This window comes from Lutjanus erythropterus, chromosome 4 (genome assembly GCF_056507025.1).
Source record: "Lutjanus erythropterus isolate fLutEry1 chromosome 4, fLutEry1.hap2, whole genome shotgun sequence".
NCBI classification, from domain to species: Eukaryota; Metazoa; Chordata; class Actinopteri; order Lutjaniformes; family Lutjanidae; genus Lutjanus; species Lutjanus erythropterus.
The window spans coordinates 15620097-15647398 of NC_139320.1; the positions used below are offsets into that span (position 1 = coordinate 15620097).

The 27302-nt window shown below is 38.1% G+C and overlaps 3 protein-coding genes across 4 annotated transcripts; 2 read left to right on the forward strand and 1 right to left on the reverse strand.

Annotated features, from left to right (window-relative positions):
• Positions 1 to 1797: 1797 nt before the first annotated feature.
• tmem25 (transmembrane protein 25) lies at positions 1798 to 10361 on the forward strand. Of its 2 annotated transcripts, XM_084717108.1 has the most exons (9): positions 1798 to 2143; positions 3988 to 4108; positions 4654 to 4998; positions 5086 to 5376; positions 5537 to 5668; positions 5782 to 5815; positions 8335 to 8444; positions 9442 to 9531; positions 9661 to 10361. In XM_084717108.1, the coding sequence occupies exons 2-9, from the start codon at positions 4030 to 4032 to the stop codon at positions 9732 to 9734; spliced, it is 1155 nt and encodes a 384-aa protein (XP_084573234.1). In that variant the 5' UTR covers positions 1798 to 2143; positions 3988 to 4029; the 3' UTR covers positions 9735 to 10361. The 2 variants fall into 2 exon arrangements, with proteins under 2 accessions (XP_084573234.1, XP_084573235.1); XM_084717109.1 differs by lacking the exon at positions 3988 to 4108 and having other exon boundaries at positions 1799 to 2143.
• A 2509-nt stretch (positions 10362 to 12870) lies between these two features.
• On the forward strand, positions 12871 to 17187 carry LOC146328227 (uncharacterized). The gene is made up of 7 exons (XM_084717111.1): positions 12871 to 12937; positions 13281 to 13357; positions 13506 to 13529; positions 13697 to 13909; positions 14037 to 14177; positions 16668 to 16732; positions 16835 to 17187. The coding sequence occupies exons 2-7, from the start codon at positions 13303 to 13305 to the stop codon at positions 16889 to 16891; spliced, it is 555 nt and encodes a 184-aa protein (XP_084573237.1). The 5' UTR covers positions 12871 to 12937; positions 13281 to 13302; the 3' UTR covers positions 16892 to 17187.
• A 5990-nt stretch (positions 17188 to 23177) lies between these two features.
• On the reverse strand, positions 23178 to 26794 carry LOC146328228 (T-cell surface glycoprotein CD3 epsilon chain-like). Its single transcript, XM_084716367.1, has 5 exons — positions 26540 to 26794; positions 25815 to 26009; positions 25566 to 25709; positions 24550 to 24602; positions 23178 to 23853 (listed from the first exon to the last, which is right to left on the reverse strand). The coding sequence occupies exons 1-5, from the start codon at positions 26610 to 26612 to the stop codon at positions 23794 to 23796; spliced, it is 525 nt and encodes a 174-aa protein (XP_084572493.1). The 5' UTR covers positions 26613 to 26794; the 3' UTR covers positions 23178 to 23793.
• Between the last annotated feature and the right edge of the window lie 508 nt (positions 26795 to 27302).

The following is a 27302-nucleotide window of genomic DNA, read 5'->3' on the forward strand; positions in this document are numbered from 1 at the left end:
ATAATATCGTATCATCTGATATTGCCTCACTGGCTCAAGTTATAATGTGATAGTTTGTATTCCACAGCTAAGTTAAATGTGTTGTAGATGGGTTACTGTTCAGAGTGTGTGTATGCTTTGTAGCGAGTGTGACTTTCTGTCACCTTCTGTGTGAAAGTTGAATGGTTTCCCTTTACTAAACATGGCAGGACTTACCAGTTTGTGTGTCGCACCAACCAGTTCTGGTTGTGTTTTCTGTATCTATGTACATTTAGCAATGCAATACTGGGTGTAAAGTGTCTTAAATATGCAGCTTGTTTCATCAGCTCATGAAGTGTAGATATGTCCTCACCTTCTGTTGACCTTATTCTACTGATGATTGAAGGAAAAGGACACACAGTATTTGCTTTTTGAACTTCCCATCAAAACATGTTTTCCAGGCAGAGCTTCCTCTGGGGAAAAACATGCTTCTTCTTCAAAGACCCAAAAGAAAAGCCAGTGATTTTTATGATGAGGAAATGGGATTAAAAAAAATTGAAAATGTCAGTATTTCCTGAAGAGTAAAGGGACACTTCGCCCCAAAATCAAAAGGAGACTTGTGCTCGCAACAGCGCGGGATGTAAACATTAACAGTGGGCACAAATGTCATATAAGGTCCATATAATGACTAAATCTCCAATAATGGAATATCAGCCACAACAGCATGTAGATGTCCAATGCTGTAATAGCTGGCTAACAAAGTGATGCGCTCCTGTTGTTTGCCAGCCTTTCTGAATTGCTATGTGATGAACTGTGGGCTAATTATTTTTGTTGGCAGGGTCCAGAACCTTTTTTACGACTTGCCATGCTTTCTGGATTCTTGCATGGAGAGGAGCAGCAACAAGAACATTGTAAACAACATGTATATATGAGAGAATGCATTGAGAGAATAGAGTAAGAGTTTAATGTAAAAGATACACTTCTTTAACATTGTTACCAGTGAGCACAGCACTGACTCCTTTCAGAATAAAGGCTCAGTAACCGTTTAACTGTAAGCAAAATGGTATTGACTGTCTTTGTTAGATTGTAACTGCAATATTTGTAAGTGCTCATGATGGCCTTGTGAGCCACATGGAACCTCTCAGTAGGCCAGATCTGGCTTCTGGGCTGTATTTTCCCCAGCGCCAGAGGAAAAATATGCATTTTTGATTTTGGGGTTAACTGTCCCTTTAAGCTTGAATCTTGGCATTAGTGCAGGAAATATACCCGCTCTATAGGTAGCTTCTTTTGTCTGCAGTGCTCTGCATGCTACTGCTCAGGCCTGCACAGCTGCACTGCAGAGGCTTTTCAGTCTGAAGTAATTGAACTCAGACACTGTGAGCCATGTGGAGTGCTTGCCTTTGTATAGCAACGGTTACTTTAACATTCCTGCTGATGGACAGGAATGATGGATGGCAGGAAGAGATGTGTTTATCCCTCTGAACTGACAGTTTACTCTTCTCTATCCACCACAGCTCCATGTTCAATCACCCAGCAGACCGGTAAAGATTGATGCTTTTGCACAGAGCTCCTTCTAATGTCTTCTAGCTTGTATCCTCCTCTCCTCTCCTCTCCTCTCCTCTCCTCTCCTCTCCTCTCCTCTCCTCTCCTCTCCTCTCCTCTCCTCGCCTTGCCTCACCTCGCCTCGCCTCTACTCTCCCACATCGGCTCTTTTTGCTTCTCTCACGACTCTGTGCCCACTCTTTTTTGTCTCTTTCTGCATCCTCTGCTCCCTTTCTTTATTCTCTCCCCTTTTCCTCTTTCTATCCATCTCAGCTGCCTGCTCCTTTTTCTCTTCCCCCTCCTCCCCCTTGTCTCCTCCTCCCTTCCCTTCCCACTCTCTCTTGTCCTCGGAGTGGCGGCAGCGTGACTGCCTGCGTCAGCCAGCCCCTGCCAGCCACTGCCAGCTACTGAACACTGCTACTGGAGCTGCCATACCCTGCAGAGAGCCTTGTGTGTGTGTGTGTGTGTGTGTGTGAGAGAAAGAGTGTATGAGTGCACGCAGATGGGAAAGCAACTGAGTCAGGGAGGGCTGCCTCTCATCTCTTCGCTGTTATCACCTTCCTTCACTCTCCCTCCTCTCCTCCTCTGCTGCCATGGAGCTCCAGCAGGCTGAATCACAACAGCGTCTGCAGAAAGGGCTGAGGTAATACTGTGTGTGTTGTGGAGGGCTTTTTCTGTGCATTCAAGTACACACATCTGCATTGGAATGCCTGCATGCAGCCGTACAAAGTGCAGAATGTGCAGTATATATGTTAGATAGAGGGTAAAGTTATTGCTCTGATTGTAAGTGCAATCCAAGCATCCTCAACCTGAGGACAGAGAGCTGTAATGTCATGTGTGCATGTGTTAAAAACAATGTTCTTGGTTGTCTCAAAATGTGCAGTGTTATTGTGAGTGTTTCCTTGATGGCTCAGTTCCTGCTTTCAATCACGTGACCCAGATTGCAAGCAAGCACTAGACATTACTCACTCCCCACATTTACTCCGTGTGTGTGTGTGCGTGATTGGCCATCGATCCAAGCAGGCCTGTGAATGTTTTGTTTTGTTGTGATAGGGTAAGTCTGCAAATGTTACTGTCTGCTTGTGACAAGTGTTGTGTGCTGCTGTGTCTTTATTGTGTTGCATTTAAAGTTTAATTTAGGTCTGTAGGTCTGTCTGCTTCTTAGGACTTGCATCTCATTCTCACCCAATAGAATCCATGTGTGTACGATTTTGGAGGAATTTCGATAGTGTGTAATCACCTGAAAAGAGGGAACGAGCACTCCGTGTTGCACCCCATGTTTCCACAGTAGCTAAGAATGGGACAAACCAATTGTGTTCCATTTTAACTGGGGAATTAGTTTATGAGTGAGTTTCCAGTCTGAAATTTCAACTGGATGCCCCCTGAAGAATTGGATCGGCTCCAACTTCTTACTTCTGAGGTAAATGGAACACAGCATCTTGACTGTGTTCCAGTCAAAGTCAGAAGTTGGAATTTCTCATTTCTGATCTCACAGCTTTCCAGATGCAAAAAACTAAAAGTAAACAAAAAAACCATGACAAAGTGATTAGTTTCTGTGGCAAGTTCACACTCGATTGAACAGCCTCCATTCTTATATGAATGACACAGAGGGGGGGAAATGACATGTGAGGTAATAGATGCCATCATATATTTTATTTTACAGCACTTACAGAAATCTTGTGCTTTTCATGTGGATGTCCAATCAGTGTTGATGGTGAATGTAGTCAATAAAATAACAAAATTGTCAGTGTGTGCTATATCGACCAAGAAAACTGAGTTTTGTGGGAAAGCTTGTGACTCCCATGCCTTATGTTGCCAGCAATAAACCGATATTATTGCCCCCCTGACTTATAGCGTTTGGTGTCAGAAATACTCCAGCATGCCCCCTTGTTACCCAGAGATGGAGACAAAAAAATCAAAGCTGTAACAGCCTGTAGTTTTTTCTTACATCCAGTGACATCACGGGATGCAGGAAGAACAGCTGATTTTGCAGAACGAGAGCTTAGGTTTTTTTTTGTCAATATAGAGCATACTCAGGAATTTATTGCTTCGATTAACTACATTTACCATCAACACTGATTGAACATCCACCTGAAAAGTGGAAATTTTCCCTTTAATAATGCTGGCAACATGTATTTTGACATCAATTTACATACAGAACACATTTTACAATATGAAAGTAGTATAGTATTATTGTAGGCTTCCACTGGTGCTGCCATTGTGATGTCAAAGAACTGCTTTTACACAAAGGTAGATGGATTTCAGTTCACAAGTAGAAACTCAGACTTTAAGTATTCAGACTTTTTCTAGTAGAAGGCCAGAAATTTTTGAGATCCAAGCTTATGACCTCGTTGAGCCATGGAGATATTTTTGGTCTTACGTGCCTGTGTTTTGAGACATCTGTCTGTGAGATTACTGCCGGGGGTTCCTTGGGATAAAAATCTCACTATGGACAAGTGACTGCCACCGTTTACTTTCTTCTCCAAGCAGGTAGATGTGTATGTGTGTGTGGTGCTCCGTCGGGCCAGTATGGAGCGTGTGTGTCTGAGAAGGTGGGCAGCGGGCTCTGCTGTCGTGTTCCTTCACACACTGGCCTTATCTTGGACAGGTAAGGCACACAGCAGCTGCAATTCAGTATACATGACCTTTTCCTTTTGCTTAATAGGAATTCAAGCAAAATTGAGATTGCTTCACCACAAGCAAATTTGAAAATGAATCAAAATAACATTAAATTTCAGGAAAAATGTTTTATTTTGGAGAATAACAAACTGAAGGTTAATTGTTAAAGCAGCAGCAATGAACTTTCAAATTGTGTTGATTTTGGAGGCCTCTGTGGAAAAAAGATGTAGTGAAATGTGTGACGTCACATAGTTCATAGACATCTATATGTAGACATGAAGTTTGTGGAGAAGTTACTCCATATAGATCATAAACCCTTTAATATAATGTGACTTTCTTAAAACACTTAAGAAGTAAACCTTATGTTTCTTGTTATCTAAAAAACACAGGACCAATATGGCAGCAACATTGATGTATTGTGTAACAAGCCAAAGCAGTCAATGTCAATGATACATTTTTGCTTCCTTTTCAGTCAGGCTAGATAAAAGTTGCCTACACAGTCCTATTACACCAGCACTGATCTTGTATTCACAGGTGCAATTGAGCCCGCCCCCAAAATTGACGGACGGCACCGGGCAGCTATGACACTGCAGGAGAACATGACACACCGGTTCAACTGCCAATCAGACGGCTGGGATCCCCGTGCCCCTCCCTTGCTAACCTGGTACCTGAACGGTGAGCGGCAGAGAGAGCCATCACCCAACCGTGGGCGCCTTGTGATGACGTCGCAGGAAGATTCTGAGGTCATGAGACCGCGGACCAATCATAACAGCACCTTCTCTCTGCGGGCCAGGAAGTGGGACAGGGAGCTGGTGTGCGTCGCATCAAACCCGAGGACAGGAGAGAGCTACAATGCCACGATCACACTCAACGTCCAGTGTGAGTGAGGATTGTAAGTGGAGCTGGCTGTTTTTCTGTTGATATAGTGAGTAAAATGTTGAGTTGCTCCTCTCCTCTGTCTCCCAGTTCAGCCAGAGATCCTCAGGGTGAATGCCCACTACAGTGAAACCTCAGAACCTGGCCTCTCCCTGGTCCTCTTTGCCTTGGTACGGTCCAACCCGCCTGCCACCATCACCTTCGTGGACCAGTCTGGCCAGCTGGTGGCCAACACCTCCGACTTCCTCATCCTGGACTCGCGAAGCTACCCCTGGTTGACCAATCACACACTGAAGGTCATGCTTAGTAGCTTATCAGGGAATGTCACGCTGAACGTCAGTAACAGTGTGGGAACAGCACAAAGCAACCTTACACTGGCAGGTCAGTGATGGTAGAAGGCAAAAGCGAAGCAAAAAACTCTCTTAGCTTCATATTTACCATAGACACATGAAAGTGGTATCGATGTTCTCATCAAATTTTTGGTAAGAAAGCAATTAAGCATCAAAATGTCCTTTAACTTTCTCCCTAATTCTGCTCCCAGAGTTCCTGCAGTCACGTGTGGAGGTGCCCATGCTGGGAATAGTGACCGGGGGAGCCATGGCCTTCATGGCCCTCCTCATCCTCAGTCTGATAGTCCTTTGCCTCATGCAAAAAAACAAGAGCAAGTCCTTGGGTGAGACTGCAGTGTGTTTGTGAGCAAGTCAGCTGAAAAAAATGTAATTGTAGCTGCAGTGTAGTATAAAACACTCAAGCAACAGGATAATACATCTCTGTATTATGTTACAGATGAGCCAGTGGAGATTCTGATGACCAAGAAAAGGTAAATTAACTACCTTGGATATTTTTGTGGACCACCTAAAGTGTCCAGTGTGTATGATTTGTAGCAGGATTTGGCAGAAGTGGACTATAATAATCATAAGTATGTTTTCATCAGTGTACGATCACTTGAAAATAAGAATCTTTGTGTTTTTATTTAGAATGAGACATATATATCAGCAGAAGGCTTGGGTCGTCTCAGTGGTAAACGCCGTGTTGCACCGCCATGTTGATATAGTAGTCAGCAGACAAACCAAACATCGGTTCTAGTTACGGCCTATTGCATGACTTCGACAGCCACCGTAGGCAGGGTTGGATCAGATTACTATTTTAAATGTAATCAGTTACTCAGTACAAATTACATGGCAATTTTTGTCATCAGTAACATAAATCACTGGATTTCAAAAAATGTAATATAATCTGATAAATTCTGGACTACTTCAGAATCAAACATTTTAAATATTGCGTCATATTTCTCTTACAACATTTTAAAACAGTTCATCAAATTAAATTCCCTTTCATTGCTGACACAAACTACAGATGTAGGCTGTGTGTGTCTCTGTGATGTGTATCATATCATATGTGGGATGCCGTTTCTTTTGTGTAACCTTTGGTTGCTGCTGTTTTGGCCAAACAGAGGACTTTGCTCTTGTAACGGAGCATTTACTCAAGATGTTCGTCTTCTAGTTTCAATATAGATAAAAAGGAAAAAACTAAGTCACTATTAAAATAAACAGACAACCTGACTTCTCTGATATGCAGTAGAGCCTATTCAGCATTTAAAATTGGCCAAATCAAACTACAGTTACAAAAACATGTTTCATAATTTTAAAATTGCTATATTTTAAGGACATAATCAAAAATGTAAATAAGTATTCCACCACACTGGAACTATAATCTAACTACATGTTTTCCAAGTGTAATTTGAGTTGATTATAGTTACTCAGATTTTTGTAATCTGACTTCATAATCTTGATTTCATGTAATCCATCACTACCCAACTCTGACTATAGGTTGTCTCGCATGCTTGAATGGGGAGAGTGAGACGAGTTGTGTGTAATCCTCAAGCTCACTGGTAGATGCCATCAAATCCTAAACACTGGTCCTTTATCACAGTCAGAATGGGGAGCAAATAAACAGGCCAACAAGACTGTCTGATATCCAGTGATCAGTCCCATAACACTGGATAAATATTTTGTGCATCTGTTATGCTCCGCAGTATCCCTGAAGAAGGGTCAAGTCTCCACTGTAAGTCAACTGTAACTTAATTGATATCCAGTAGCCTATGTGGCCTTTTACATTTTGCCTCACTACCATTAAGAAAAGGATGGAGGTCTGGATTCAGACAGATGGTAGACAATGGTAGACAGCAAAGGACACTGTCAGCGGTAATGATAGACATCCGTGCCTTCAGAGGCTGAAATATTTTAATTTTTTACCATCCTTCTCAACAGAATTTAAACTCCCTTAAAAATGTAAGCCATTTCCAAAATGGATATGGAAAGAAGACTTGCGCTTTGTGATTCTAGTCTTCATGTAACATGAACTTGTAACATCTTGGTACGATTTTAAGCCCTGATCATGGTCAAGTCTCGGGCGTTGTTGCACGGATCGGCCATGTTTTTGTGTGAGAGAGCAACATCACATTAACATTAAGTTTGCAATACAGTATTTAGAGAAAACAGCATTAAAAAATACACACAAAATAACTGCATTCAATGTATTTTATTTCACTTGTAAATGATTCGTCATCATAGCAACATAGCATCACATGTATGTCATTTTGCGTTTTTGAGTGCCTGTTTGTTTTTCCCATTCCGTCCAGCAGGTTTCCTCCGTCTACCATTTGCCTGAATTCATGTGAATGCAAAATTTAAGTTTCATGACTGTCCAATGTGAGAAATATTTTGATTTTGTTCAGAAAAGCTCACATTCTCTACAAATAACAGGTTTATCATCATGTTAGGACAACCTCATGATCTTTCCATGGAGCAGGGTTTGACACCTACACCTGAGTATTTGGTCACCAAATATTCCATGAAGGAAGCCCCCCACGGCCACCAAGTTTTATCCCCACACTGTGAACCTTTGCCAACACGATGTTACACTTCCACAAATGTCCCAAATCCTTTGTGTCTTTTCCTTAAACGTTCTACAAAAACAGAGGACAGTACTTGTTGCTGACTAGCTACATTATGTCAGGAAGGAGTCTGTGCTCAAACTGCTAGTGTGATGCTTACAGAAGAACCAGAAACACCAAAGGTGGACATTAAAAAAAAAACAAAAAACATCACAACTTCACAATCTTTCTTTCATAATTCCTACAACCACTCCCCTTCACCACACTGATATTGCAGCACACACACCGATACCACATCTTATCCAATAATTTTCCATCTCAGCATCATTACTGTTTGGAAGGAAAACACTGATGGCAGCATCTTTATGCTCCTATGAATACTTTATGTCCATCCTGCTGACTAATAACACATCTAATCCAAGTTGGGAATCTCTCCTGCACAGTGACTCTGCCAATCTGAAGACAGAGAAACCTGATAAGACTCACATCCCCAGAGAGAACATGTCTCTGCCTTCCAACATGCAGCTCAATGACCTCAGCACTTTGAGAAAAGGTAAGAGGCCGAAAAAACACCCTCATCTCATTCACAGACGGCTGGAGCTGTAGGTGGGGACGGAGGTAGAACAATACATAGATTTTATCATCTGAATATGCATAATACAAAATATCTAGACTAAATATGGACTTTATATGGACAACTTAGAAATAAAAAAGTATATAATGATTTCTGAATGGCTGAGTTGTTGAGTTATTGGGTTACAAGATGGCAAAGGTGTGGAGGTTAGCTCACATAAAACATAAGTCAGTCAATAAACACCAGTCAATACAAATATTTCACAATCAAAGCTCCATGTTAAAGTTTGGCAAAATGGAGCCTCTAGCCTCTTGCATTAGGTTACCTTGCATGCTGAAATCTGAAGTAAATACCAACGCAAAGGTTTCCAACAAACTTTCACCGTAAAATGCAATCAATTGTAGCCATAGGTCTTGTTACAAGTATCCAATTTATTCAGTCCATAAGTCCTGCAGGGTTTGAATGCTGCATAAAATGGCAGTTTAGTCAGTCTCTTTAGTTTGTGGTAATTCTTTAGCTTTCTTGCAACATGGATTTGTGTTGAAAATGCAGTCTATTGTCAAAACATTTTTTCATATATATATTTTCAAAGGATAAAATCATCAGTTCTGTCAATTATAATAAGGACATTAGCAGCAACATGGAGAAAAATGAGTGATTATTCTGAGTCTGTTGATGTGATTTCCAAAAAATCATTCTTTATGGACTATTTTTTAAAAGCTCTTCAAAATTGACAAGTGGTTTTGTGATTTTTGACAGAGCCAGGCTAGCTGTTTTCCCTTGTTTCCAGTCTCTGTATTAAGCTAAGCTAAGCATCTCTAGCCTCATATTTAGAGGCATGATAGTGGTTTCAATCTTCTCATCTAACTTGCAAAAACAAATAATAAACTGTACTCCCCAAAAAGTATCCCTTCAAACTCATCTTTATCTCTTGTGCTTTCTGCTGTGTCCTCCATCCTTGCATCACGCCTTGCAGCCCGAGAGGCCGCCCAGCAGAACAGTGTGGGAGAGAAGAAGAAAGAGGAAGAGGAGGAGGAAGATCTGTCTTTAGCCTACGCCGCCAGAGGTCAGGGAAATACACTCCGATACTGTTGCATTTTTCATTATTTATACTTTAGATTCAGCACAGAGGACCCGCAGTGAGTATTTTATTTTTGTGCTCTTTCTGAATGCTTTCCCCCCCGATGATTCCCAGGTTTTGCCAGATATCCAATGGTGGGCTACATCTATAAGGTGAACAGCACAAGCAGTGAGGAGATTTGGCTCTGACTGACCTCAAAGTCACACACAAACACAAACACAAACACAAACGTAAACATACTCTACATGCATGCAAAACTACTTCCAACAGTGCAGCTGAAACCCAGAACATCTGCCAGTCAGTCATTCAACCAATCATCTGTCACCTTCATGCTGGACCAAGATTACCAGGAACCCAAAATGATCTGTTTCTGGGCCATATACAGTATCGCCACTCTGACAAGTACATCCATGAGCTTCAATATTTTGTTCACAAAATCAAAATCTGTTGATGTTTTTGTCGTTCTAAATCAAGTGCTCCGGTCTATACACTGCTAATGTGTTGTCTCAACAATGCCAAGTATGAACTGTACCTAAAAACGCTCATATTCTGTATGTTTTTGACATGATCTCATCCTTTAACCACGTGATCATAATGTCCTCCTCCCTGTTGCATCATTGGAATGCATTAATTGTTCTATGCTAACACCAGAATGTCCAAGATAATGTACTGTACGTGAGATTTTACATTTTGATCAATAATATCCAAATAAGATGGTACATAATTATAGAGTAAGTATTTGTATATGGACATGTAACATGTCATGTACTGTATATTTGTATGCATATGTATATGTGTATAAAAGAGGGTGTCTAATAAAGATAATATTGAAATTATATGAAGTAATTGCTGGGCTTTCTGCAGTTTCTTTGTTGCTCACCAGGGGGCACTCTAAGGTGCTTTATAAGCTGGAAAAAATGGAGGACATTCTGTGAGACATGAGGGTGATGTGTGTTTTTAACATGGTACTAGGGAGAGTGTGATGGTGAAAGCATTGCTGCATGTGGTGAGGAAGAAATTTGACATATACTTTATTTAATCAGAAAGTCACACTGAGTTTGAGATCTCATTTAAGTGAGACCTGAGTACAAAATAGAATTAAAATAGCTGATGTAATGACACAGAAATGTTACAATGAAATAAATTAAATATACAGAGGAGTATACGGTGAGAGAGAGTTACGGTGAGTAGTTAGCCAGTTAAAAAGAAGCAGGAGATCATTATTTCGATCATTTTATTTTATATTTTGTGGTTATTATGGTGGAAACACTATTGCTTTTGTCCACAGGGGCTTTCAAAATCAGCAAGATGTGAAAGTTTCTTCTAGTGGCTTTAAATGAGTGTTTCAGATTGTCAGTGGACCTTTCGCTAACCCCCACACTCCACAGTTGCTTTTGCAGGGAGTGTATTTTCAGAGCAGTGGGCTTTTGTTTTCAGGATAACAGACTTAGCTGTACACTGACACACATTTGACAGTTATATACAGATGATTAACTTACAGTGGAGGACTTCTTATTGTCAGATTGTAATGTTGTGCTTGTCTTGCACTCCTGCAGTGTTCCTGCAGCTTGCCCGAGCTACCTCGAGTCTGAGGAGGAGGAGGTGGTGAGGAGAAACAACTCGATTCAACCATAGATCGTATATTACGTAGTATTTTGACATTTAATACACAGTCTACAGCTCCAACTTGCTATTTGGACTGCTGTACTCATTTTTGGGTGTGCAGTTGTTACATATTGCTCCTTTAAGGAGTGTAGCAGGTGCAAGACACAAATAATGCATGTTTTTATGTTTGACTGTGTGTGTGAATGTGTGTGCCAGGTGTTAGCTCTAGGTCACAGGTTTTTGTGGCTTTTCTTCAGACAGGAAGCACAATGGTGTTGTGGGAGCATCTCTTTGCTCTTGCTCTCTCTGAGTTGCTTCTTCTGTGCTGAGCAGGGAATGCTTGTCTGTCACACACAGCGGAACAAACATTTACAGCTCACAGGGAATTAAAATATTAATCTGAACACACACAGCTGTGTTCATGTCTTTGTTTTATCAGATGGAGCTGCTCCACACATCTCCCAAAGCAAACTGCAAGTAGTCATCATTTCAGCCAAATGTATAGCGGGCATAGTGACTTTCTTTCCACAGTCAATGCAAAGATTTTCCTTCACAAGTTGCTGTTTCCTTTGTTAAAAAAAAGAATAATGGCATGAGGGTAAAATGAACAGTGAAATTAGTGAAGTGAAGTGAAATATGAATACACTTTGTGAAAATGCATTTTAACTCCCTGAACATGAATAACAATAATACAAAGTCCTGGTCACTTGTTGAGCAAAACCAAAAATACAAATTTTTCCTTTTTCTTTTAGTGCTGTTTATCCATCCAGATACATCATGGATAATATGATGAAACTGCTCACAACAAGGTCTGTGGATTATCTTGAGTAATCAGATCATGATTTCTCAAAAGAGACATTGCTGTTGAGTTTTTAAATGTAGTTTTTTGGTGCTTTGAGCGCCACAAGCTAAGTACCATCTAGTTCCAGTTACTGAAGTGAAGGCATCCCTACAGCCAATATCGCTAAAACTCTGCAACTCATACCAAAACTATCTAGATGGATAAATAGTGCTACAGGCCAGAGGCAAAACATGTATTATTAAATTAGAAATAAAGTCTTTCATTGATTTCAGTACAAGTTTTATTTAAAGAATGCACTGAAAGTATTAAAAGTAAAAGTACTCAGTGGAGAAAAATATATATTCTATTCTATTCTATTCTATTCTATTCTATTCTATTCTATTCTATTCTATTATTAATGCTGGTGAAATAATGTGTAAGTAGTACTAATGTTGCTGTTATGGTTGAGCTTATTTGAACTACTTTATATTATGTTTGAGTAGTTTAATCTGTAGCCTATAGTTTAATCTGTAATAAAGCATCAAATGGTATAACCTTGTCAGATGTTTTCTATGTTGAATCTGAATTTATTTGTAAGCAAATTAAATAAATGTAGTGAAGAAAAAAGCACATTTCCCGCTGAATTCTACTTGAGTAGAAGAATAAAGTGGCACAAAATGAAAATACTCAAGTTAAGTAGAAGTTCTCAAGTAAATGCAGACAGTTTTATTCTAACATATTGTGTCGTTTGCTAGTAGTCAAAGAGGCACTGAGTCCTCCAGGTGTAAAAATAAACAAAGCCTTCTGAGATGAAAAATAAACCAATCACACACACTTCCTTGTCACACACACACACACACACACACACACACACACACACACACACACACACACACACACACACACACACACACAGAGAGAGAGAGAGAGAGAGAGAGCTGAGACACTTTAACGGACGGAGATTGGATGCTTGACAGCAGGAGCACGGCAGCTCTTTATTTTGAGGTCAGTACTTTTCTTTAACAACTTGCTGTGGATAAATACTATATATAGATATAGATATAGATATAGATATGTAGATATATTATTTTCAATTTATTTCTGATTTTGTTGTGTTTTGATGGAAACCAAATAATATGATTTTCTATTTATGAAATCAACTTTTGTCAAAGTGTGTTATAGATCAGCTAAAATCACTTTCCACTGTAAATTCTGTCTTTCATCATCAGTTATTTGTGACAATAAGATGAATAAAATGGTTGACGGATGAGCAGAAAATGGCGTCCTTCCTGTTTTCTGTCAGTTTGTTGTCTGTAGGCTCTGATATAGTTCTTTCTGTCCTCAGCAGAACTCAGAGCAGTAAGCACACAATGAAATGCCTGACAGTTTTGCCTGCCTGTTTGCTGCTGCTTTGGACACTGACAGGTAGACCTTTTATTTTTAATTACATAAAATCTAATGTCTTACATCTGTTGGGTTTTGAGAAAAAAAATATTTTTATATATTTTAATAGTGGCATACTGTGTGCCAGTAAATGTTCTCATGTTGTTGTTTTTTTTAATTTTTCCCGCAGCATCTGTCAGTTGTCAGGAAGCCGGTAAGAAGCCTGCTTTAACAGTTAAATGGGGTTGTGTAATTAATGTATCCACATGTGTGAAATTATGTGTAAATCTGTCTTGTGGGTAATTTGCAAAAAGCAGTTCAATAATCAACATATGGTGCAATTTTATCATCTTTAAGTTTTATGTTCCTTTTCCTCCACAGACTCAAAATCAAACCCTATGATAGTGGCGAAAACTGTCTCTGATGGAATTGAGCTGTCTTGTGAGAAGGACTATAAATTGACACAAGATGGTAATCAGTATGATTCCTTAAAATTGGAATACAAAGATGAAAAGACAGGGGAGTACATCTGTGTGAAAACTGATGAAGATGGTGAACTGGCTCATGAATTAAAAATCTACGTGAAATTTCGGAGTAAGTCCTGCAGCGAAACTTGTGTATCATGTGATGAAAGCGCTCATGCATTTTTCATGTTTTTTTATGGGTTTTATGTGTGCTAGTTGTGTTTACACTACACTCATGTATGTGTGTGTGTTTCCAGGCTGTGACAACTGTGTGGAGCTCGACACGTCTTCAATAGTTGGGCTAGCTGTGGGAAATGTGGTGGCTACGACTGTGATAGGAGTGGCTGTCTATCTCATCGCGTCTCAGACTCGGATCGGTCCAGTTACCTCTCACAAAAGTAAAAAAAATCTATCTATCTATCTATCTATCTATCTATCTATCTATCTATTACAAGAAGGATGAAAAATGAACATGATCAATTACATCTTACATATTAAAATGAATGATGGATAAGTAAGCATACACTCAAAATTGCTCATAAGTAGTACAAATATTTTAATGCAGTAGTTTCTGTGTTGGTTTATTCATAATAAATTAACAGTATGCTGTTTTGAAGTTCTTTACCAGGATACTCCCTCCTGTGTTTTTGCAAGAAGTGAAATCAGTGGGCAGTGCACAAATACATAATTACTTCTCTTAAATAATTTCATGGCCACATTACTACATACTGAGTTAAATGATAGTCTCACTTTTTTCAAGTATGTCGTAAAACAGTAGTGTGGTGCTTATATGAATACTGAAACTGTTTTTAGTCACTGTAATCATTTCTCCTGTTCATAAAGACAATGAAGAAATGTGCAATGGAACATAAAATCCACAGCCCTCATTTTGTGGAAAAATATATCAAATTAAATTAAAACTGCAGGTTCTGTGGCTAATCAGCGGATTGGGTGGGGTGAGTCATAAAAATGACCGTTCTGATTAATAGCGGATAGGTTGCAAATAGGAAATTGGGTGAAACATCTCCCCATTAAGACAGATGCTGAGCGCATTTACGCACACGGCACAGCAGCTTAACCTCATTGATTTTTTAAATTTTGTGACATGCTGACATCGGTCAGGATCTAATGTTAATTAATGTTCCATCCAAAAGGTCACACGCACAGTCAAAGTTCATACAGTGAAATTGTTTGGAGGAAAGCAGCCATCCAATTAAATCCTGCACTCCATCGGAGCTGTAAAAAAATATTTCAAAAGTTAAAAGTTGAATTGTTTCATCTGTCCTCTCAAATTTTTACAGTTTTTAGTTTTGTTGCGTAAAACAGTTGTATTTCTGCTGCAGTCACATTACTGTGAGCATGGAAATGTTTAATGTGGCTGATAGCAGCCTTTCTAATAATTAAATTGGTAAAGAAAACACTTATACATCAATACAACACAAAACATTTGGATTCAGATGACCTGAAGTCCATCCGCATTTCACTAACTTTTGTCGTTCATCAAATGCAGTCAATACCTTCCAAACTTTTTAAGTACGAAATTCCCTCCTTGTTGTGTCCCCATGGACAACGTCCTTTGTCCTTGTTGCGCAGCAATGGAAGGATATACAATGAGGGAAATTAAGTATCTTTGAAGGATATCCTCTTGTTTTGTGTAAGCCAGACAGCTACATAGCTACACATATTATAAACTTTTAAATACATCTTTGCAGAGAACAAAGATTGTACATTTTATCTTTGAAATTGTACGTCACAGAACTAATTACAGCACCAGTTTATTGGTTCATATGAACGAAAAACTATGGACCTATCCCTTAATGAAATATTTTAGTTATGGAAAACAATCTTTTTACTTCCAGTTTTCTTAGTTTGAATGAATAAGTCAGATATAGTATCATCATGCATCTCATCGTGATGTACGCTAAAGAATTAATGTCTGTGAAGTTTACGATAATCAGTTTTTGTTGACTGTGCCAGAGTGCTGCCTGGTTCAAATTTAAGAGAGTTTTCTTGGCTTTGGTTTATGTTAGATGAGAAAATTGATACCTCTATCTCTCTTAGAAGTGGTATTGATCTCCTCATCTAGTTCTCAGAAAGAAAACAAACAATTAAAGTGTATTTTGCAAAATGTCCAAAGTCAGGGGCTTTACAATCTGAACAGTGTGCGACACCTCCTGTCCTGTAGACCCTCAGAAGAGTAACGAACCCCCCCTCAAAAAAAAAAAAAAATCAGTAATGAAACAGTCTCAAGTTATTACTGATATTTCTATCTGACCTGCATGAGTTTAAGAGACCATGCATCTGAAGACTGCCTATTTCTACTTAGTTATTCTAATGCCTCCCAACATATTGGATTGTCCAGGATGAAATCAGTCCGTGTTTACATTTTTCCAGACAAAGTTACAGTTAAAAAACGGCAGGAGGAGATTTTTATTTAGATAATTTTAATTTGGTTTATATATGTTTTGTGATTTTTTTTTACAATTGGTATTTAAACATAATTATATATGGTGGGGTATTCTGACATCACATTTCATGGTTTTGTCCACAGGGACTTCAAATATTAACAAAATAGAAAAGTTCCTTGTACTAGCTCTAACTACAGTAACTCTAGACACAGGTATTGTAGTTTAACTCAGATCCTTTAGTAAAAGTAGAAATAACACACAGAAAAAAAACAAGAAAAACAACATACATTCACAATTTTAAGAACTTAAATAAAAGTAGAAATCAGCATCAGGAGTAAAATGTAGTAATTGTGAAAAAAGGTTATACAAACCCTTAAGATTAATAATAATTAAAATAGTAACAATCAGATTAACCTGTTTGCCACTTAACTCTTCTTATTAATATTTGTTTATTAATATTATGAATGTGTCCATCCTCAGGCTCTGACAGACAGCGTCTCGTTCAAAATGAAGTGAGTAACAGATCGGCCAATGAACATTACCAGGTAAGCTCAAACGTCAGGGCATTTTGATTATCACAGGTAAAAAATTAAATGATAAATAACACTTTTCCCTTTACTTTCTTTACCCCGCCATTTCTCCCTCAGGTTCTGAAACCCAAAGGTCAGAGAGACACATATGACGTACTTACCAACAGAAGATAGAGGGGCAGTGGCCCGCTGCCTGCAACAGTCCGGCTGAAAATACCTGCAACTCAAACATCTGCATGAGAGAAAAGGCTGTCACCTGTGATTTTTGATGTGGTGGCAATTGTGTTTTTTTCTGTGTGATACTGTTTTAGCTTAAGTCTGTTTGTCTTATCTCTTGCCATTTATTTTCACCATTGCATGTGAGATTTTGCGCCTAATAGACCCCTAACATAATGACTGCCATGTTAGCATGTAGCTTTATGTCATTGTCCAGCGTTTATGAACCATTTTTCTTTTAGGTAGCATTTTAGGGCTGCTACAGCCCAGCCACCTCTTATAAAAACTCTTAAAGGGACAGTACGCCCCCAAATCAAAAATTATACTTTTCCTAGTGCTGTTTATCCATTTAGAGTTAGTTTTGTGTGAGCTGCCAAGTTTTGGCGGCATTGGCCATAGAGATGCATGCCTTCTCTCTAGAATGAGATTAAAGGGGGCACACACACACACACACACACACACACACACACACACACACACACACACACACACACACACACACACACACACAGAAAACCCTCAAGAGTGAGAAGGCAGACATCTCTTTGTTTCATATCTCTAAAGCTCTACAACTCACGCCAAACAATCTACCTCCTAATCAAAAATATTTGATTAGGAGGTAGAACTGTCCCTTTAACAATCAAGTTTATTTTGAAAAATGTAATTATCAAACATTATTATGATACAAAATTAAAAAAGAGGAATAAAAAGTGTGCTGTCTTGTCATCGTTGCAGCTATTGCCAGTGATGGAAAGAAACTTAATGTATTTATTCAAACAGTGTTACTTAGGTACAATTTTGAGGTACTTGCTTCTTTATACTTCTACATCAATAAATGTGCTTTTTGTGCACAATATTGTACACAACATTTGTTTGACAACACAATAGTTACTTTTCAGATTACTGTAAGATTATTAAAAAACATGACAATCTAAAATAATGCACTGTTTGAGATTAAGCCAATGCATCCTTACCTGTTTGGTTTGTGGTCCCTGCTACCCAGTGACTTGAAGAGAGATGTGCGCAGCTCCACAAGAGACATTTCTCCTCTAAAACCATTCTGGTGTTTCTGTGAAATAATTGTTCGAGGTTTAAAGAGATCTAATTATCCAGAATTTCACTAATAAACTAGTTGAGGTCACTCAACTCACAGCCAGCACAGAAAGAATATTTAGATGTAACCACTTTGTAATCACCAACATTTTGATTAGTAACTGTAATTTAATTATACAGGTTTTCTCAGTAACTACAACAGATTATGGTTACATTTATTTTGTAATATAATTACATGTAACTGGTTACATGTAACCAGTAACACTCCAACACTACCAGTAGATAAGCCATGTTGTTGTTGATGATTTGCAGCCCTCAAAGGACAGTTAAAATGTGGAGTCACCAGTTGGTATAGGCTTTATATAAAGGTTTTATAAAGGTTTTAACATGATAATAATACATTTGGAGAACAAAGAGCATTTATTTTCAGAGCACATTTCAGTGTTTGGTTGCCTCTTTCACAAAGTTCACAAAACACCATTTGGTGAACAATTTACTTACACATTAGTTATATTTATTCTGAGCAACCTGATGGTTACAGTCAGTTGGCAGGCTCTATATTATTAGCTGATATGGGCTAATTTTCTCAGTAACCAGCATGGGTGGAAGTATTTTATTACAAATACTCAAATTAATGTAATTAACTAGTTTTTTTGGGGGGGTACTTGTGAGTAGATTTTCAAGTCTGTACTTTTACTTGTACTAAAGTATTCATTTCACCATGTAATCTACTTAGTTACTTACAAAATCATAGTACTGAGTATAATTTGAATTAATATCCAAACCATTCATCTGCATTTTTGTGGCCAATCAGGTGATCTGATCACAAATGGGCCAATGAAAACAAAGACATACAACTGAAAAACAAAACAAAATGATGCGGCAGCAAACATTTGGAGTAAGGATGTTAATGATTAATCATTAATCGATTAACTGACATTAAGAATTTACCCAATTAGAAATGTATTCATTAATGTTTAATCAATAGTCATGGAAGTAACTGCACCTCATCTGATATTGTTTTGTGTAGTGGAGCCATCTGTTGAATGAGGAAACTTAAATTTTGACTTATATTGAGGGAAAAAAACAGAAAAAGAAAATTAGGAAAATAAAATGTGTTGTGTATCTTATAAATTATTAATGATTAATCAGTGTTTAACATTTCAACTACTGGTTCAGGAAAAAGCAAAAAAAATTACAACCCTAGTTTGGAGAGGTGACTGTGACATGAACAGTGAAAAGTAAATACTGTAATTGTATTTGAGTATTGCATATTTTATAAATGTAACAGTACTTGTACTTGAGTACAGATTTTAAGTGCTCTTTCCACCACTGGTAACCAGATGGCAATCATATTTATTGTATAATTTAATAACATGCAACTTGTAACTCCCCAAACACTGCTGGTAGGTAAACTTTGTTTTTGCCTAGAATTTGTTGATGACTTGTGGCTAATCTCTTGTGTGCAAGATTAGTTGCCTGCTGATTGGGACTGAGAGACTACCTGAAGGGGGACTCAGGTCCAACCAAAAAATCCTGAACACAGAAATCATGAATAACAGTTTAACAGTCTAACCCCACAATTCAGAACTACATAGTTCTCAGTGTTTTTACATTTATAGCAGTTGTGTCCTAACAGGTATAATGTCTTTAGAATCATAACCTCTGAATTTCCTTTACACAGACTAAGGATTGTTCGTACTTTTACTCAAAGGAGCAATATGTAACAATGGCACATGCAAAAATGACTTTTGCAGTTCAAATAGCAAGTTGTAGCCACAGACAGCATATTAAACAGGTTGAAATCCTATTTAATATACTATCTATGGTGGAAGCCAGTTGTCTTCCCCACCCCCTCCTCTACAAATTTGAGGAGGCTCAGGCAGGCTGCAGGAACACTGCAGGAGCAACATGGCAATTTAATGATAAGAAGCCATTGATCAGCTGTTTATAACTCGGTCAGTAAGTTATGTCTCGAAGTAAAGCTGTCTGTTATCCTGAAAACAAAAGCCCACTGCTATGAAAACAGACACTCTGGCCTTTAGGTGTAGAAGTGGCTGCCTGTTTCACTGCATGCCAGACTCCATGAACATGTTGCTCAATTTAACTGTTATAAACATCCACTGCTTCTACAAGGTTATTAATGATTTCTTAAGACTCATTAATAGACACTTACTCATTCTGCATTAATTTGAACTCTAATTAATTGTATTTTCAACTTAACATGTTTCCTTGATCTTGATGACACATTATGGTAAATGTATGTATTACTATAAATATATGATATATTTCTCATTTATGTAAAGGATCTGAATTCTACCTCCACCACTTGCTGATGCTTCTGTATTTCCTTACCGTGTCATAAGAGTGAGAGCCTTTCACAGGTCTATTTAAGTCTGTTGTAGCAAGGATATGAATAGATGAGAATATAGAGAGACATAGATCAGTGATAGAAAGAATTACACAACAAGGGTAAAGAGAGAGAAAGGTTAAAATAGTAACAAAGAGGAGGAGGAGGAGGAAATGAAGAAGAGGAGAAGGAGAGAAACTCTTGCTGACTATAGAGGAAGCCTCCCCATGTCAGATAATCTGATATTTTAAATTCTTTGATCACTGCTCGGAGTCTTCTTCTTGACGCTGCTGTGACGAAGCTACAAACTGCAGTTTTCTACCTGAGGAAGAGCAGAGAGATCAAACAACTGAGCTTAGACAGCTCGGCTCAGAAACACAACCCTGATCAACCCCCACATACACACATCTGACTCAATGTGCACACATTTCGATGCACTCACACACACAAGCTCGCGTGTGTGTGTTCTCGCACAACACGAATGTGAACGTTCGTGCACGGACGTTCACTCACACAACCGCATAAACTCGTCAAGCAGATGTAGGTCTGTGTGTGGGAACGGTTTTGACTTAACTTAAGAGAGTCAAACACAAGATTGTATACACCCCCCCTCCCCCATCTACCTCCACCTCTTTGTTTCTCTCTCGCACAAACCTACAGCAGATGTAGATGAAGATAACTGAGCAGTAAGTGTGGGAGTGTTTCCACTAAACACCATACACTTGTCTATTACATACAGTGTATACGATGATCAATTATTAGTAGTCTACGTGAAGAAGAGATATTACGTGGCGTCATGTTTCCCTCTTTCATTTTCATCAGCACAGCTCAGTCACTGCTGGGAAAAATGCAAAAGAAACAAGGGCAAAACACAGCACAGAATTTCCATTGTGCACACATTTGATATAAAATACATGTGTGCGCACTGAGAAATGTCAGATGTTTCCAAAGACAGAATCTCAAGTCATTCACACAAGATAGACACTCGTGATGAAGACATATTGATGGTGATTGTACTGCGGATATGAGCTGTGGCTTTGAGACCACTTCGTGAACTGCATATCCGTAGAAGCATCTCAGCATCGTTTCCAACCATGAGTAAAGAAGACGTGAACGGTGTTGGCTGCGGTTTCATTTATTAGTGACACAAGTCGCACCCTGTACAGTAATGACAAGATGAACACAGCAGATTAGAATGAAAAAGCAAAAACAGTAACCAAGCTGATGAGCAAAATAAGTTTGTGCAGTAACATTTGACATAACTGACAAAAATTAGCTGCTCTTTTTAGACCACGAGTCAGAACTTATAATGACATGAACATACAGTATATGTACAGAAAACAGGTATATTGATATTTGAAATGACAGTACAAATTCTGATTTTTATTGATGACATTATTTTTAAATTAAAATCTTCAAACTTTTTATATTAAACCATCAGTACACTCATACTACAATATATTTATATATATACACACACAGACAATTAGTGGCCACTTTCTCAGGCATCTTTACAGTCAATGCGATGTGATACAATTGTCCTGCCAGAAATGTGTTTGTGATTTTTTGGTAGCATTGTTGAAAACGCATAAATTCATTTATGCATTTATGCATTAACTGGTCAAATATCAAGTTGCACTGTGCTAGATTATCTTGATATTGTTTTTAATATTCTGCTCTTCTATTGTATGTAAACAGCAAAGACAAACACCTCTCCATACATCACACAGTACAACACCACTACTAACTATGGCGCAGTGCTACAACATATTAACACCAGTATGACAGTGTCAAACAAACTGAACATGACGGGCATCAACAAAGCAGACTTACAGCATTGGATCGCATTCGACCAGTTGTGTCAAACATACCGTTCCTGATTTATATAATTACAATTGCATGTAATTTTCATAGGTCCATCATTTATTTTGCAAACCTTAACCCTTTCTTAAACTAAAACAGTGAAGGGATGTACTGTTGCGGATAAGCTGTTGTGCAATGGTTTTACTGGTCGGCCTCACTTGAAATGGCCCAGGAACAAGCTGAGTTTGACATCCCTGCATTAGACTGTAGAAGTGTGCCTAATAAAATAGCCACTGAGCATATCTTTAAAAAACAAAACACATTCTTACAGATCTTATGTACCTCTAATAGTACCTAGCTGTACAGTCAGTGACAGATTGGCCATCTGGAAACTGGGCCACTGCCAGAAGGGCCCTCCGACTATGAGCCATTTGGGCAACTCGCAATGGTCATCATAGCATTGATTAAAAAAAGGGAAAAAAATGCCTTTAATGATTTTGATTCAAAAAGTTATTTTATGCGTGCAGCCCACAACATTTGAGATTGGTCTGGTTGTATCTTTTAAGAAACATTGTCCCAGGAGCCCCTCAATGTAGCAAGTGGAAAGGCCAAGTAAATGAAAAAAAAGAAAAAACAAAGAAGGTTGTGTTGGCTGAGAGTGAAAATGCCTCAAAACTAACAGGCTTGTTGCAGACGGAGAAAGAGATAATGTGCACTGTGGCTTTGCTTTGCTCATTTTGGTGGAGCTGTTGTATTATTGGGTACCCTGCCTTCATGTCAAAGCTATGAATTTGCGCTGAATCTGCTCTCAGATCACGTTAAAACGTTGGCGGCACACATCAGCAACTGTAGCGATAGTTTGTGTTGTTTGAGTGTGTGTTTTGTGTTGTGAATTTCTGCATTTTAGTTGGTGTGTATGGTTTCTCAAGGCTTTTATGCAAACTTTTGGGTGGGGCTGGTGATGGGTTTAAAAATAGGTCTGTTGCAGGGTCGTTTTTTGATCTCCGCCTGTCACTGCATGCTGATAGTTTTTTTTTTTTTTTTTTTTTATTTGATTGATTTCTGCCTCCATGCCAGCACAAAAAGCATGAATGGACATTTGTTTGCGGTGCCCACAACATTTAGAATAGCCTACAGCAATGGTTCCCAACATTATTTATCTGATGTATCTCATGACAGATCTGTTGGTAACTACAGTAGTACCCATCTGCAGGTTTGAAATGACTGAATTTTAGCAACACACAGAAACAATATTGTACTATTGTACAATACAACTATACTTGTACTATGAATGATCCACTAAACAACAGTTTAACAACAGTTTACAACAACAGGCACTATTTGTTTGTAAAAAAAGTAGTCCTAAGTATTATTGTGATATTGTGAGCAAGAAAAACTAAATGCCATTCTCTGTTGTTCCTGGACAGTTGAAATCTAAACTACTGTACCTGCGTAAGTAACACTAGGGGTAAATGAGAAAATGTGTTTACCCTTTAAATCCAAAAGAGCAAAAGCGAGTGCTTGCATGCTGCTAGGAGCATGTTTGCTGTCTTTTGTGAATGTTCGTCTTGTGAATGTTCCTTCTTTGTGAATGTTGGGCTTTCATCCATGCAGCCTGTAAACCAGTAACCTGGCGCAGTCAGGTGACTTGTCTCTATCCGGTCCTGTTCACGACAGAATAAGTATCCTGAGAGCGAGTGCGAGAATTCAGCATCTGCCAAAACACAACATGTACAGTGTTAGGTCAATCTCAGAAACATAAAACTACTATAATGTGTCATTGTTTTTGTTTTAAGATAGTCAGATCACAATACACAAGTCAAACCACAGTAAAACAGACATTTTGGGAAATTTGCGTGTTTGATTTTTGCTGCAAGTTAGATACTGTACTGCTGTGGACAGGGTCAGCAGTAGAACATATCTTTGGCACCCAAAAAAGCCATATAAATTCAAATGTACATGGTAAAACAGCTTTTTCTGATAGGAAACCTTTATCATTTGTCATTTTACCTCTGAGAACACAGGAGTTACTGGTCTCCCGCTGCCTTAATTGGTTGGTTAGTTTGTGTTATTGTGTGACGTCTGTGACTCTGCATAAACCCTGTGAAACACTAACGCTAACTAAGTATATTTCCCAAAACACTGAACTATTCCTTTAAGTTTTAAAAATGAATAGATAAAATCTAATCTTACCTTTAATTCTATTTTATGGTCGTTAGGCTATGTCTCTGGAGCTTTTGATCTCCTTATGCTTGGTAATGTACAAGTTTTGGTTGAAACATGATTAATTTCATTATAAGTCACTCTGGAAAATAAAATTAGTTGGATGCAAAAAATGCAAATCGAAAAATCCATCTGAAAGTGGGTTGCAACCTTGCTGAAAAGTGGCGCTTTTATATACAATGCCTACCTCATAGTCAGGAGATGGGACAGGTGGACTGGTGGCTTGTGAACGAGCAGGTGCTAGAAGATAATAACAGAAATATGTGTGATCAATCACTAGTATCACACTCAGTACTTATTGTAAAAGGATGCGTTATGGTTGATTTTGCATGCATGCAGACAAATCATGCATTACTAGTCTGAAAAATCTGCATGTGTCAACACTAAATGATGCATAAAAAGTGCTTCATTGCTGTAAAAAATCATAATGCAATTAACTAATCTTTTCGTGTAGCCTGGTAGTTCAGTTGGTAGAGTGTTTGCCTCATGTACTGAGGCTCTGAGTCCTCTGCAGCCGTGGGGTCGACTCCTGCCTGTGGCCCTTTGCTGGATGTTATTCCCCCACTCTCTCTCAATTTAATATTCTCTCAATGACAACTTAAATATACAAGTTTTGGTTATTCAAATTAATTAAACGCTTTCTTTCAGAACCTTTCAGACATTTCATTTCACTTCAGACATTTTAAACACGAGTTTTTTTTAACTTTAAGTCTTTTGACTTGAAATGATGAGTTGAATGAATGTCTTGTACAGAGTCCAATCAAGGAACATGAACATTGTATTAGCAGACTTCTCAGCATGCATTGTCAAAAGTCTCTTGAGACCCTTCTTTTTTTATAGTTTGAAGAAAATACTTATGATGAAAACTTGTTGTGTGGCTTAAAACATTTTAAGATAAGATTAAGAAAAGTTTAATTGTTTTGAATCATTACAAAATTACATCAACTTGTTTTACCAAATTCAGTCAACTTTTTTCTTTTTACTTTAAAACAAATTCTTTAATGTTTACAGTGCAGATGTATTATACAACCCTATCTTTTTTTTTTTAATTTTGTAGATAATTCTGAAAAATTAGCATGTATCAACACCAAAAGATGCATGATAAGTGCTTCAGTTCAAGAGACACTGGGTAACAGTTTAAACAGATATGTAACATATTGAAATCCTGTGCTTTTTTTGTGATCTGAATGAGTGTGTTCTTACCTTTGGAGGCATGGCCAGGTCCAGGTGAGCTTTTGTTCTTGGTGAACTTGTAGATAATCACCATCAAAACTCCGGTCACGGCCACGTCCGCAATGATGACAAGCAAAAAATAAAGACCGTCCAGCTCAAAACAGTTGTCACACACTGGGGGTCAAAGAACAACAGTGAAATGGTGAAAACAGTGCAAGCGGAGGAAGGGCAGCTGACAAGGATGGTACATCATGCCAAATAGAGATTTTTTTTACTGACCTTTTCCTTTCACGTAGAAAAAATATTTGTTCTTGTCCGTGCCCTCTAGAGGGTATTGACAGTAATAAAGGCCTTTCTTGGAATTTTCATACTCTAATTCAAGTTTTGTTCCATTACCAACCACCTCATTGTCTTTGTACCAAATCCCATCTTCTGGACAGTGCATTGTAAAGTTTTTCCTCCAGAATGTCACTCCTTAAAACACAGAGACAGATGTTCAGTTACTTCAGTGTATTTGCGCTAGTTCATCATTTCAGGAAGACTCTTCTTCCTCATTACTTTTCAGTTAGAAACTTGGATGAGCAAAGAGTTAATCATTTTTCTATGTGTTACTGTGCATTACATCATGCTAATATTATACAGAGATCAAAAGGGCCCACAATAAATAACAAAAATACAACTAGCGATCCAAATAGCACATATCCATACTTTTCAGGAAACTAAGTGGCATATTACACTGCAACAAACGGATAGGATAATAAAACATCAGAAAGAAAGACGTACATGGTGCAGTGGGGTGATACATATGGAAAAATCCATACACACATTTCAATATATAAGTTGGAGCATGTAAAATGCAGAAAAGAAGTACAGGAAATTCTTTGAAAATGCTCTAAAATGTAATTTTTGGTCAGCATATGTGTTGTTCTAAATAAAAACTGGGAAGTTAAAACTGTATGACTTTAAAACGTGGGGTGAAATAAAAAAATAAATACAATATTTACCTTTTTCAGCCTTCACGGTAGCTGTGAACAGGACGAGGATGGCGAGCACAGCCTGAACACCCATGCTGGTCATTTTCTTAACCTCTGTTTTTCTGTTCTCTGTTTCTAGAGCTTTTTACTCTATATATCAGATTTGTGAACAGATTCACTACAAGATATTAAAAAGACATCAAGCTGACTGTTAAACAAGACAGAATGATTCAAAGAAGTTGACTTGGTGGCTCTTGCTTTGACTCAATCTTTCTCTGTCTCTGTCTCCCTCTCTCTCTCTCTCTCTCTCACACACACACACACACACACACACGTTGCATGGCACAGGAAGTGTTTTTTTTCAAGATGGATTCACAACAGTTGAACCTCAAAATGAAGTCAGGCTGAATGCATATGCATAGAAATACTCTTACTGCATTTATTTGATTGATTTGGGCATTGGTTCCTGATTTGTGATCAAAAACTCAAAAAGAGAAGCTAAACTATGTAGGTATTCATTTTAAGGATGTCTATTTTTTTTTACTTTTTTGTCTATGTTTAATTTTTTTTATTTTATCTTCTTTTTTGCATCATATATATATACATATTTATTAAAAATGTATATTACTGTTTTTTCATTTAGTATGTATCTCTTAAAAAGTCAATGTGGAACCTTGGATCACTATTTATTGAAAATGCACCAAATTACCAAACTAAATTTATAAACTGTTCTCTATATTCTGCTACATCTAAATCTAAACATTTTAGCAGAGCACTTATGATAATTATGTTT

Coding starts and splice junctions, on each gene's coding strand:
- tmem25 (XM_084717108.1), top strand. CDS start 4,030: ATGGAGCGTGTGTGTCTGAGAAGGTGGGCAGCGGGCTCTGCTGTCGTG. Junction 4,109..4,653: donor ACTGGCCTTATCTTGGACAG/GTAAGGCACACA, acceptor TTGTATTCACAG/GTGCAATTGAGCCCGCCCCC. Junction 5,669..5,781: donor AAACAAGAGCAAGTCCTTGG/GTGAGACTGCAG, acceptor ATTATGTTACAG/ATGAGCCAGTGGAGATTCTG.
- LOC146328227 (XM_084717111.1), top strand. CDS start 13,303: ATGAAATGCCTGACAGTTTTGCCTGCCTGTTTGCTGCTGCTTTGGACA. Junction 13,358..13,505: donor GCTGCTTTGGACACTGACAG/GTAGACCTTTTA, acceptor TTTTTCCCGCAG/CATCTGTCAGTTGTCAGGAA. Junction 13,910..14,036: donor AATCTACGTGAAATTTCGGA/GTAAGTCCTGCA, acceptor GTGTGTTTCCAG/GCTGTGACAACTGTGTGGAG.
- LOC146328228 (XM_084716367.1), bottom strand. CDS start 26,612: ATGACCAGCATGGGTGTTCAGGCTGTGCTCGCCATCCTCGTCCTGTTC. Junction 26,010..26,539: donor TACCGTGAAGGCTGAAAAAG/GTAAATATTGTA, acceptor CTGTGTTTTAAG/GAGTGACATTCTGGAGGAAA. Junction 23,854..24,549: donor TCCCATCTCCTGACTATGAG/GTAGGCATTGTA, acceptor GTGTTTTGGCAG/ATGCTGAATTCTCGCACTCG.